Source organism: Plutella xylostella, chromosome 27 (genome assembly GCF_932276165.1).
Source record: "Plutella xylostella chromosome 27, ilPluXylo3.1, whole genome shotgun sequence".
NCBI classification, from domain to species: Eukaryota; Metazoa; Arthropoda; class Insecta; order Lepidoptera; family Plutellidae; genus Plutella; species Plutella xylostella.
The window spans coordinates 7,308,068-7,320,918 of record NC_064007.1 but is presented as its reverse complement, the minus strand read 5'-3'; the positions used below and the strand labels follow the sequence as shown (position 1 = coordinate 7,320,918).

At 38.5% G+C, this 12,851-nt stretch overlaps 2 protein-coding genes across 3 annotated transcripts in view; one reads left to right on the top strand and one right to left on the bottom strand.

Moving 5' to 3' along the window:
* Window positions 1-12,851, top strand: part of LOC125490748 (trypsin CFT-1-like) — a 303,958-nt gene that overhangs the window by 49,461 nt on the left and 241,646 nt on the right. Inside the window, exons 3-6 of one of the 2 annotated variants that reach the window (XM_048631009.1) lie at window positions 11,260-11,533; window positions 11,686-11,812; window positions 12,036-12,196; window positions 12,383-12,688. The exons of the other annotated variant lie outside the window; for it this stretch is intronic. Of the exons in view, the coding sequence (XP_048486966.1) occupies window positions 11,260-11,533; window positions 11,686-11,812; window positions 12,036-12,196; window positions 12,383-12,496 (676 nt within the window). The 3' untranslated portion in view covers window positions 12,497-12,688. Of the gene's footprint in view, window positions 1-11,259; window positions 11,534-11,685; window positions 11,813-12,035; window positions 12,197-12,382; window positions 12,689-12,851 lie in introns of those variants that run through there. 2 annotated transcript variants of the gene reach the window in all.
* LOC119692642 lies at window positions 1,437-3,226 on the bottom strand. Its single transcript, XM_038113798.2, has 3 exons — window positions 2,774-3,226; window positions 2,472-2,597; window positions 1,437-1,888 (listed from the first exon to the last, which is right to left on the bottom strand). Coding segments are annotated over exons 1-3 (498 nt in total). The 5' UTR covers window positions 2,776-3,226; the 3' UTR covers window positions 1,437-1,518.

The following is a 12,851-nucleotide window of genomic DNA, read 5'->3' as shown; positions in this document are numbered from 1 at the left end:
AAACATGATTGTTCAACTCTTCTTGTGATCGGAAAAATGTGAAGCATACATCGCAAAAGAATATATTTCCGTGGTGCTTGGTAATTTGGCTTCTCACAAGGCGAGATAGATTTTTAATCAAACAGTAATGAGATGAATTTTCGTTTTCGATTAGCAATAAATTAATGTGATTAATACCATCAGATTCAGATCGGTATAATGGTCCCTCAATTTTGTTGTCTTTTAAACCATAGACAAATATCGCAATATTAGGATTATTTTTCTCAAAAGTTGAGATGTCTGCGAAACTAATTGGAAAGTTCATGTTTTTGGTGTTCAACACATTCTGAAAGTGTGGATACGATGATACGCGCTCAGGATGAGTCTTTGTTGGATTCAAAGCCGCCATAACACACCAGAGAAAACAGTACTCATCATTGTTTCGAATATTTAAGCATGCTTTTTTGTTCTTAATTAATTTAGGCAGAGCTATGTATTTGGACCCGCTTAGTGCTTCATATTTATTAATGTTTATATCAATGTGACAGTTGTTCAAAACTGACCAACCAGAATCCCTTTGCTGAAACGATTCCATTTTCTTAATCAAAATATTTTCAATTTCGGAGAAATATTTATTAAAATCGTAATTAAAATGAAGAGGAATATTTTGGGTAGCAAAAGATTTTATATCTTGATTATCATTACTCATCATTATAAAATTTGCATAAAATTCAAAGTTTACTTTGATACAAGTATGTTTTTGAAGTGATTGATCTAAAAGCGATTTTACTTTATTTTTTATGTTCATGAAAAATAAAGACGTAGAATAAAGCTCCTCACCCTCGGGCACAACTATTCTGTAAGTGACAATTCTACTTTGAAAAGCGGAATGAATTATATGTACACCATCATTTGTATCAATAACTAACTCGTTGGTCTTATGTAAATTACTTCGCAAATGTCCAATCCACTTTCTCTTTTCAACGTTTACTTTACATACTGTGCAATATGGCATTTTGTAATCTGTTGAATTAACTAACTAAAAATATAATCTAGCTAACAGGACGTAACGAGAGGTTTGAGGTAAGAGGGTCTAGTACGGGTTTGTTAGAAACTATAAAAGTTTACGTTTTCTCGCATACAAAGTGACGGCTCTAGAGGAAACTATCATGCAACTTTTGTCAAATAATGTATGCAGATGACAGAAGAAAAAGTAAACTTTTATAGTTTTAAAAAATTGCAAATCCTGTACTAGACGTACAGTATAAGGTTAAAAATGCAAGTACTGAATCTAAAAGCAACTTTCATAGGAACTATCTACTTAAAAAATCGAACTAAAATAAGACCATTAGACCTTACCTTACCTTACCTTACCTTGCCTTACCTTTATAGTTATACCTTATACCTTTACCTACTCCTACTCTAATTTTACTTTTACCTTTATCAATTTAATAATTCAGCTATATTAAACAAAACAATAATAATAACGGGAATAACTAGGAAAAAATATATTTTATTAGATGTAGATTATTAAAAAGGTTATGCTTCTTTAAATTTAATTGTATCCGGGTTATAAAACGACGGCGTGCTGTCGCTGAAGAGGTTGCTCGCCTCCTTCACAAATCGATGCAGCAACTTCCACTGCGGCGACCCGTCTTCCACGTAGGTGTTGAGCCGCAGCAAGGCCTTGGTCCAGCGGGTGTCCTTCGGCGCGTCCTCAGCGTCACGCCGCGCGTAAACTTTCACCTCCACGTAAAAGTCGCCCGACGTGTTTGCTACACGTCGCTGGTTCCCGTTGGCCACGCGGTTTACGACGAAGGATGGCAGCGTCTTGTTCTGCGCCAACACTTCGTCCTCGTCGTTGCACAACCCGAAAATATCAATCGTGTGCAGTTTCTTCTTCTGCGCTCTGTGAAATAAAAAATATCAAGATTAATTTGGTAATCCACTAGATAAATAAATAAGGTTGTCTTACACGAAAAACAACACTATACACAGGTCTTTGCATCTATTACACATGGTGTATACACCATACATACTTGATGTCTAGATAGGTGAAGTAAACAATGCGACGCTGAACTGGCTAGGACACAAGTTTTAGATGATGCGAGCTTGCCCACCACCTACACCATTCCATCAACTTAGTTGCTCTAATTCATCAGAAATACAAAGTCAATACGTGTGAACAGTGAGCAACAACAATATAAATTTAATTAATATCCCACACACAGGCATCCGACCTCAAATTATGCAGACCCAGTAAGATGTCAGTCAGCTGCTATACTTACACAAAAATACTTAGATAGAGAAACAAAAACCAGACCCAAGACAAACACAAATGCTCATGTTCATCAAACACGAATGTTTGTCTGGACGGGATTCGAACCCTCGCCCTCGTGCTCCGTAAGCAGGTTCACTAACTGCATGGTATACAACACAACAACACTGTACTGAACTCTATTAATGTAAAGAGATTTAATTATTATAATTACCTTGGTGCGCTGCTTGAACTGGTCGATGCGGCGCTGGACTTCCTTTTGCTCGTCTGTTTCTTCTTTGCAGCAGCAACTGCAGCCTCGACGTGCGCGCCGACAACGGATTCGCACTCGGAGTCAGACCTGAAAAGCAAATGACAATTATATCAGATATGTAAAAAATATTGTCAGCGATGGAGAGCAGATGAACTGAAATGAGGTTTATTTAGAATATTACATTTTCTAATTACATTAAAATGTAGGAAACTGTTATAAAAATGGAAAGAGATAAATGAACATAGTAAAAAATACTTACTTACATTATTTTTATGAGAGAAGTCGGTATTCAATCAGACTTCAGCGGCAGAGCAGACGACGGTGGTCGACAGCGGCAGGCGGGGCAGCGAGGGCAACAGCAGGGCAGGGGGGGCGGCGGCAGGGCAGGCGGGCGGCGACAGGGCGGGCGGGGCGGCGAGCGGCGGCGATGACGGAAGGCAGCGGCGGAGCAGGGGTATCGGTACCACAAAGCTCAACTGAAGATTCTTGGAGTCACGAAAATAATGAACGATGACGGCCGCCACCCACTATTTTATACAATCAAAAACTAAAACGTATGCAAAAAAAATGTCGCGCGAAATTGAACTTAATTCAATTGTGGTTTTTGCCGCACGGGAGGGACGGCTTTTAATAATAATTGCTAACGAGCATGTTTCCATACCTAGGTATTTTCCATTTTACACGTGTGAACTCATTTTTTATTTAGTATCTAATATTTTTAGTACTTACACCCTCTGTAAATTTTATTTAACAAAGGTATACATTGTACATAAGTTCCAAATAACTCATTGGTACATGGCCCAGGCATCAAACTCGAACTCTATCGTGAGAAGCGGGTGCGTTATAGGTTGAGCTACCAACCCTCTTATCATATGAATGCATTGGGTTTACATACATACATAATTATGGTCACGACTGTAAACCCCGAAGGGGTAGTTTATGTTTCTGCATTGAGTTTAAAACGCAGAAACTAATAAATAATAAATTAATTCTGATCATAGACTTAATTTTTATTAAACTATTTTTTCACTAAAAAACACACACACACACATCCCGTACAAGTCCCCTGCTAAAAATTGGCATCCTCCAATACTGGAGGGTTTTTGTTATAATCTCCACGCTTGACAGGTGGGTACAAAAAAACAGAAACATTAAGACCCGAGTGCAAATATCTGTGTTTAAACAAATATCTGCCCCGGCGGACGATCGAATCCGGGACCTTTGGTGGTAGTCAGAGTAATTTGACTTAGACCATGTTTCACAATGTCTGGTTAGTGCCTACCTGCCACTCTCTTTTATAATTTTTTTGACACTGACACCATGTATTTTATCCCACAGATAGTCACTAACCAGACATTGTGAAACAGACCCTTAGATAAATAAATATAAATAATAAAGACCCAGTTATTTCACGCAATACTTACCTACTTTTCTATGGTGGATGACCACTCATCATAGAAAATCTAGTTTTGTGGAAGTCAGATAGTTTTTATCCTTTCACTGACCTTATTACTAAACTTCGTCAAATAATTATTTATTTATTTTTTCTCATAGCTTCAGAAGGGCTAGCACAGGGCGCAATTTTAAGACCTGACATAAGTTTTGCATCGCGCTCACTCACATCGCGCAGCCTCAAGGGCGAGCGCGACGGAGAACTTTTGTCGCGTCTTAAATACTCCATACTAGTCCTTCTGATATGTGTTTTAGAATGGAACAAGGTACCGATTCATGAGAACTGAATACCAAAACGAAAGTCATGAAGGGGTTGAGAGAATATTGAAGATTAACCGAAACCAAAATCTCGAGTCATTAGTGTTAAAATTAAAATTTCATACAAATCTATAGCTCAAATTAAACTGGGTGGTTATGTTAAGATTCAAATGGCAAGTCACTCAGTTACCTACTGGCGGCATTATGTGACATCCGATACCTGCGTTGATACTAGGTACCGACTTATGGGAAAGAAATCAAATACTTACACAATGAAAAAGTTCCACTAATAAAATGCCGACACCAAACGATGTATTTTTTTTTATTTATAATATGTATCTATCTACAGGGTGTTGCAACAGGGTATACTAACCCGAAACCTACGTGTGCCGCATGGCACGGCGCGGCATGGCATACTTACCTACCCTTTTTGCAACACCCAGTATATTGGCATTTTTCGGCACATCCAAAACCTGAGAACAAATACCTACTTATCTATGATTAAACAAATACGGAGACCGAACCCACGACCCTCAACACAACAGTCAGTTCCTAACCACTGTGCCATCCGACTTAATGTAATTATTTGTATTTTTAAGACGTTGTATTTTTTATGAATGTCGTTAAGAACACTTATTCATATGCATACAGATATACCTCAAACAACATAAGTATTAAAATTCACACTTAACATCCAACACCGAGATCAAACGCATATTGGTTATAAACAAATATCTGCTCCTTCTGAGATTCTAGCCAAGAATTCTCAACACTCTGACCAACTAGATTCATGTGTAGAGTCAATCATAGACTGTGTGTGTTGTGTACATACCTACTGAAATTCCATTGCGATTGTGAATTAAATAATATAATATATGTAGTGTGCATGTAATGCAGGTAGGTACTTATCTAAAAATAACTAATCCTCATAATCAAAACGTTGGAAAGTGTACCCCACTCTGTATTAATAGCTAAGCCGTGCTAAGTTCTTTAAATTAAAAACGCATTGCGAAGTCTGTCACATTCCACATTTGCACCGTGTCGCCGCCGCCGTCTGATAATGAATTACCGGGAAGGCATGAAATAGCGAGCGACGACGACGCGCAAACTTTTTATGTTATCTTAAAAAATCTGGAACGCGTCTTGAATACATATATAATCGTAATAATAATCATAAGAAATACCATCTTATTCTAATATGAATATCGAATACGAATTATTGGGAAGGCTATCCCACTCGAGAGAGCACCAACAACGCGCGAAGCGCGGCTGTTGGTGCGATCGCAGAGTGGGATAGACTTCCCAATAATTCACTACTAGGAAGAAAATTATCTCCATTAATAAAATGTATATTTTCAATTTAATTAATATTAGGTTTATTTATTTAATTTTAAACTGATAATTGTTATATTTGTCTAATCCAAAACACGGCAATGGCGGATTTGTATATATTTTTTTTTTATGACTTAAATCTAATCCAAAACACGACATTGGCTGAATACTTTTTTTTTCTATGTCAACTCAATACATGACATTGGCAGAACACTTTTTTATCCCATACATGATATTGGCAGAACACTTTTTATCCAATACATGATATTGGCAGAATCGCGGTCAAAATGACAGATTGTCTAAAATTTACGTAGGTACCTATGGAAGCTGAATGAATGTTGAAAAAAATTCAAAATTCGGATGCTCCCTAATTAAACACCTACGTAATGAGAATTTTAAATCGAGCACATACAATTATAAAATAAACTAGGTATAAAAGAAACTCAATCACGCGTACAAATGTACTAAGTAGCAACTACTAACTACTGTAGGATTCTTAGAAGAGGACCACGTGTAGATCCAGACAAGTTTATTGCTGGTTGATGATCATGTTCGTTTGTTCAGTTTATTTACAGTTCAGTTTAAGAACCTATTTGATCAGTTCATGTTCGTGAACAAGGCCTCTAACTTAAAATAAAATCCGGTGTAAATACAGAGGCCATAATTATTCTCTACCAAACTTAGAATCTCATGTTATTTTGGTGCTTTTAGGTACTCTAAAGATAGCAATCGTTACATGCATCGTTAGTAAACTCACAATAAACTGAAAACACAACATGTTTTGCTAATTATTACGTAAATATGTACATACCGATCGGTGAGCTGGTCTTTTCACTTCTGAATTATTAATTTAGACACCTTAGTTACTCACTTACACTTTATTTAAACTTTTTAAACAGTAACAAAGCTTATTTATCAGTAATTCACATGCACATTTGTAACAATTGTAACTTCGAACCGCCATTCCCTATTCATATTTTTTCTGAACCCTACTTTTTTTAATCCTGTGTTGCCAGTATCGTCTTTAATCATGTGTTGTAAGCGACAAAAATGCACAAAATAATTATAACATATTTAAAAATATTGGAAAATAACAACAATTTTTAGCAAAGGAATAGTTTAGCTAACAGTATTGACTCATTCGAAAACACTGACAGAAGTTTCATCAACATTGAAACGGTATAGCAGGTGTGCAGGAGCCACTTTCTGACAGATTTTGGGTGAAAAGTACTCAATATTTCATGAATATTCAAGTTTGCAGGTTGAACCTGAAGGAATTCAGCTGCAACTGATAGTTCATATGAAAGGTATTATTAATACCTAGAAACGGTTTTCAGCAATTTCAGATTAAATGACTTTTGGTGAATATTCAAGGGAAAGATCAGAAAATAAAAGTTAGCAGCCCAAGATTAACATCTTGAACACCTGCTATACCGTTTCAATGTTGATGAAATTTCTGTCAGTGTTTTCTTATGAAACAACACACATTATGAACCAGATGAGATGCTGGCAGGTCTATGGCATCTTGGTGCCCCCATACAAAATGTTATTATTATTATTAAATTCTTTATTGCACATAAATTTATTTGTACATAGGCGAACTTAATGCTAAAAGCATTCTCTTCCAGTTAACCTTGGGCGTTGTGGAGAAAATGATAGGTAGTGCGAAAGACAATGAGAAAAGTTTAATTCTGTTTAATATCTATTGTTTAACACTAGAATATATACTTACTTATACATAATATCATAAAATAAACGTAAAAAATATACTTATAAATACATAATATATATATATATATACCTACATAAATAAATAAAATATATAGTTACTATAACAAAAAATAATAATATCATCGTCACACTTACAAACTACAACAAAACAGATAAACTATATATTAGATCTGCTGCTGATTGTTCTGTTTCTGGAGGTAGTGCAGACGAACCTTAGACTTAAAGGTTTCTATGGACTGTGATTGCCTTATATGCAATGGTAACTCGTTCCACAGGCGAACCGCTGACACGGTGAAAGAATCCGAATACCCTGCCGAATTATGCTCTGGGGTACGAAAGAGCAAATTTCGACTTGACCGTTGAGGACGATCAGTAAAGTCAAAGAATGAGAAGCGATCGGTTAAGTAAGAGGGGGCACAAGGATTATAGACTATACCATATACTAGGGAAACAATATGAGCATTCCTTCGATGACGGATGTTGAGCCACTTGAGTTTATTACGAAAATCGGTGACATGGTCATACTTACGCAGGCCAAAAATATAGCGAATGCATAAGTTGAGCAGACGGTCGAGTTTATCAAGTAGCTCTTCGGTGATATCAGGGTAGCACACATCTGCGTAGTCAATGATAGGGAGCAACAAGGAGTTGACTAGCGTAACTTTGGTCGAGTATGGCAGGAAATTCTGCAACCGTTTTAGTCCATGCATCGAGGCATAGATCTTGCGACTAATTTCTGAGACATGCAATTCCCATGACAGGTTATTCTGGATATGAAGACCAAGGTTTTTAACACTGTCACAGTAAGGCAAAGTAACCCCATCGAAGATTACTGGTGGTAGTGGGCCGTTTCGCAGTCTAGCCAAGTGATACCTGCTGCCAACAAACATAACCTGGGTTTTAGAGGGATTAACTAGGAGACCGTAGTTTGCTGTCCAATTTTTGACTGCATCGAGATCAGCAGTCATCCTGTCAATAGCCTCCAAAACATCACCGGGACCACAGGAAACATACAGTTGCAGATCGTCAGCGTACAAGTGGTAAGAGGTGAACTTGAGAACGGATACAAGCGTATTGATAAATACTGAAAAAAGGATAGGGGAAAGGACACCGCCTTGGGGCACGCCGGCTGTGACATCACACCAAATGTTAATCTTGGGCTGCTAACTTCTATTTTCTAATCTTCTTTTCTTAAATAATTTTCAGGATTCATGAACCGTGAACCACATCACATTTTACATACACAAACACTTTTTAAACGCACACGTCGTAGGTGCTCTCCACGGTCACACGGATCACTCAAGTCACGGGCGGGCTGGCTGGCTGCCGCCGCGCCGCCGCCGGCGCCTCCGCCCGGCCCGGCCGGCCGCCGCCGCGCACCGTGAACGTACCTACTCCACGCGATAAACCGACCCCGCGAGTAGGAGCGTGTGGGGATGTTCCCGAATCCCAAATAAGAGTAAATTACAATCTGTTCAGTTCACTTATAGTTGACTGTATGCTCCGAAATTAAATGTATAAGCCTTGATTATGAACACAACCAGTACCAGTGTTTCGTGATCACTTGGTAGGTATTGGCATCATAACTTTCAAGTCACTTGTGGATTTACGAATTAACAAAAATTGGAACGCACTGACCTCTAGTCTCAAGTTCAGATAGGTATTTTCCATGGAAGTAATTATGGAGCTTTTCCCTTTTCACTAGTCAGGACCGTTCGTGCCACTTCTGACTGTTGACAAATCCGATAGGGCGGGTGCACCAATATTAAACTCACTTGTTACCACTTATACTTATTTATTACTTTTACAACATTTTCACCTGAACATTCCACAATTAATCAGAAATAATAATACTTAATTGTTTTGCTCGACCGCAAAACAACAACAAGCGCGTATATACAGGGTGTTGCAAAAAGGGTATATCAAGCCGAAACCAGCATGTGCAGCATGTTATATCTAAGCCCGGGAAAGAAGTCAGAATCTCAAAATACGGTACCGTTTTTGAATAATCAACGTCCAAAGTTTTACTCGAAAACTGGGTACCAACAACCCTGACGTGACACAGTGACCTACGTAATATCAACGAGTGTCAACGACCTTATAAAATCACGTAGCTATGGAAACCGATCCGTTCATTTTTAAATATTTTATTCTTTAAGCCCGCGCTACACTTTCAGCGCGAAGGTCCGCGAAACGCGAGTTCACGCCGTTATTTATTTTTACTTGTCTCTAATATTACGTAAATAATAGACAGTGAAAAAAAGACTTCGTAAAACAATTTTTTCTGTTTATTTAATTGGGTTGTGAAATCCGACGAAATAAAAATGTCGGAAACGGGAACGGGTCTTTGACTTACTGGCAACATCGTCGTTTATTTTCTCTATTGGCAACAATATGGCAACGGGTGAAAAAAATGCTTTCTGCTTTTTTATGTTTACCTACTAATTAATAATATTACTAGTAACTAATTTGAAAGTTCATAGGAATAATTATAATCGTGATTCAGTGCCGATTTAAACTTTAGCATAATTAAACAGAAACACTTGGAACTTACACAAGTCTGACCGATTTAACCTTTTTCTCGTGGTTCAATTGTTTTGTTGTTTTTCGTGTTAAGTATTATCTACTTCAAAACAGTTAGTATTGTGAAAGTGGAATGTGATTAATGTGATTATTTGAGGCTGCAGTGGTTCATCAGATTTCTGTGAAGAGTTTAAGATGTAGTGTTGTGTTTGTTGTGGAAAAGGATTGCTGTGAAAATAGATTGAACTTTGGAATTAACTAGGTATGTTTTTCTTTGATTGTATCCCAAGAATGTTCTTGTTGCAATGTTTTAAAACTAGGGAGGTATAACGTACAAATTCCAAATTCGAATCAGTAATATTTCAAATTTGCGGCCCTCGATTTATCATATGTTTTTGAGGTTATGTTTTTGTTTACAATAAACACGTCAGTGTTTGACGTAATGCTATAAGAACGTAGGGTTGCCAAAAGCGATACAAAATAAAATATGGATTAAATGTTGTATGGGATGATAAAAATGTCGTGCGCCTGATTCCAACATCGAAAACGTTTTCTCCGGGATAAGTTGTGTGGACCCTTTTCGCGGCATATGGCGGATCCCGGAAGTAACTTCCTCTATTTTGATCACAGACAAACCATAGACAATGGGCGATCACAGAACAGATGTCATTCCCAGATCTCAGAATAATAATGTAAGACCAAATTACAAAGTAAGATCATTACAATGGAAAAGATCCTTAGGTACTTATTTAATACAATTCAGATCATAAAATCCATTTTGCTTACACTAGGTACCTCCAAGAGCTTCGCTGCGCCTTTAAGGCGCTATTATACGCAGAACAAGCACCGCCAGTGGATAAAAAATCGTAACTTCCGTTTGAAAGCGTTTATTCCAAAAACTGCCAAGGCCACCCCCTCGTCATGCTAATTCCAATTTTTAGAACGACCATCGTTAGCGATTTTTAGATTAACTTCTAGATTCCAAGCACAAGGGATTAGCCGCAATAGCGGCTATAACTATTATAACTAGGATTATTTCCTTTATGGTGGAGGCTTACTTACTGTACGTAATTCCCCGCTCGCTGGCGTCGTGGACGCGGTCTAAAGGAAGTTGTCCCGGCTCTGAGGCTGTTCCTCCACCACCGCCGTTACCGGGAGGTGATGACGTCGCCAATTTTGTGATATCATTTAACATGGCCATGAAGTGTCCGAGCGCCGTCATCCTTCACGTCGTTCTCGCTGACGGAGCGTCACGGATGGTGACGGCTGTGGTGGACAAACGGCCTAAGGCACCGTGTAGCGCATATATTTACTATAATATAAAATATCAAATTAGTCAATCCAAAAGAGAAGCAATCTGAATTGTGTTATTTATAGGTAGGCCCTTTGCCACTGCAGTATCAAGTCATACAGTGGATGATCTAGGTACACCATACCTAAAAAATCTTTCCAGAATAATCAATGACACTACCATCTTGAGGCCATCTAAAGTTGACATTCGCGTCGGATCCACCTACAATGACCGCGGAGGCTCAGTACACGTGACGTCCAAGATCGTGGTTCACGAGAGCTATAACGTCCCTCTTAACGACGTGGCAGTGTTGGTGCTGTCGGACAGTATAAGCAACTACCGGAGCAGCTCGGTGCAGCCAGCCGTCATCCCCCCGGGGGGGTATGTGGTCCCGGACAACGCGTCTGTGGTAGCTGTTGGGTGGGAACGGACTGTTGTGAGTTCACTTCTGACAGATTTCATATAATCAAAAATGATCAAATTTCTCAATCGATAAATAAATATGTAATATCCCATCACATGGGTTTAGAATGATAGATAGATTAATCAATCCTTTCGGCTTACTATTTCCAATTAAACACTCTATAGGCGAACTCGTTGCCACTCGGTCTCCGGCACGTGGGGCTGCGCAACGTGGACCGAGACACCTGCAGCGCGCGGTGGGGGGTTCAGGGCCCAGACTCCGTGCTCTGCGCGGCGCTGCTTGATGTTGGAGGTAAGTTCGTATATCCGACTCGAGTTGACGTGCTGGACCGACTTATGCAGACGATTGACGAGTTTTATCGAGTGCATTTGAGGTTTCATGAAAAACCGACCCGCTACGAAGTGGATTCAAGAGTGTTTTTGAAAGAGAAAGTTTGTGTTTACACATGTTGGGTAATTTCCAGACTCGTCAAGACGTCATAGCTCGGCTAACAATAAGAGTTTGTCCCTTACAGGAGCCGGTGTTTGTCATGGTGACTCCGGTGGTCCCCTGGTGTACAACGGGGTGGTGGTGGGGGTGGCCTCGTTTTCACGTCTTGACAGGCCATGTGGCGATTCCTTCTACCCTCAAGTATTCATGCGCGTCGCTAGCTACACCGACTGGATCAATAACATTGTGAGTAATATAATTGAATATCGAAAGATACAGCCCAGGGGCACCCCCTTTAAGAGTTTCTTCTCTATTAGACGACAAAGAAAATATTGTTGTTATCAATGCCCTGGATTTACATATAAATAATAAATTTTTAAAGGTGAGTTTTGAGGCTCACGGGCTATGTTATTATAATTTTAAACTTTCCAGGTACGTCAAAACCAGGTAAAGCGCTCGCGCAGCCCCAACTCCACCGCGGCGGCCCACGTCAACTTCGGTCTGATGCTACTCGCCTCAATATGGATAATATATTCCAAAAACTGATATATATTTTTTATTAAGAACGCATCGATGATGTTTGACGATTCTCAAAATTTCAACTGATTAAACATATTATTATGTTTGAATAAATTAATATTGAAAGATTGGTGTTAGGTATGGACCTACCTTATTTTACATTTGCATTTTGTTATTTTATTTTACTTATAGGATTGAAATTAAATGTATTTTTAACAACTTTTGATTTTTTATATCTTTCCTTGGGTACCTATCCTGTGGTTTATTTTGTATGATTTGTACCTTCTTATTGAAAATTATATTAAAAGCGTGTAAAGTAGAAATATGCAAAACGTTTTAGATAAGTAGTAATTAATATTTGTTGTGCCCTAGAATTGAATGA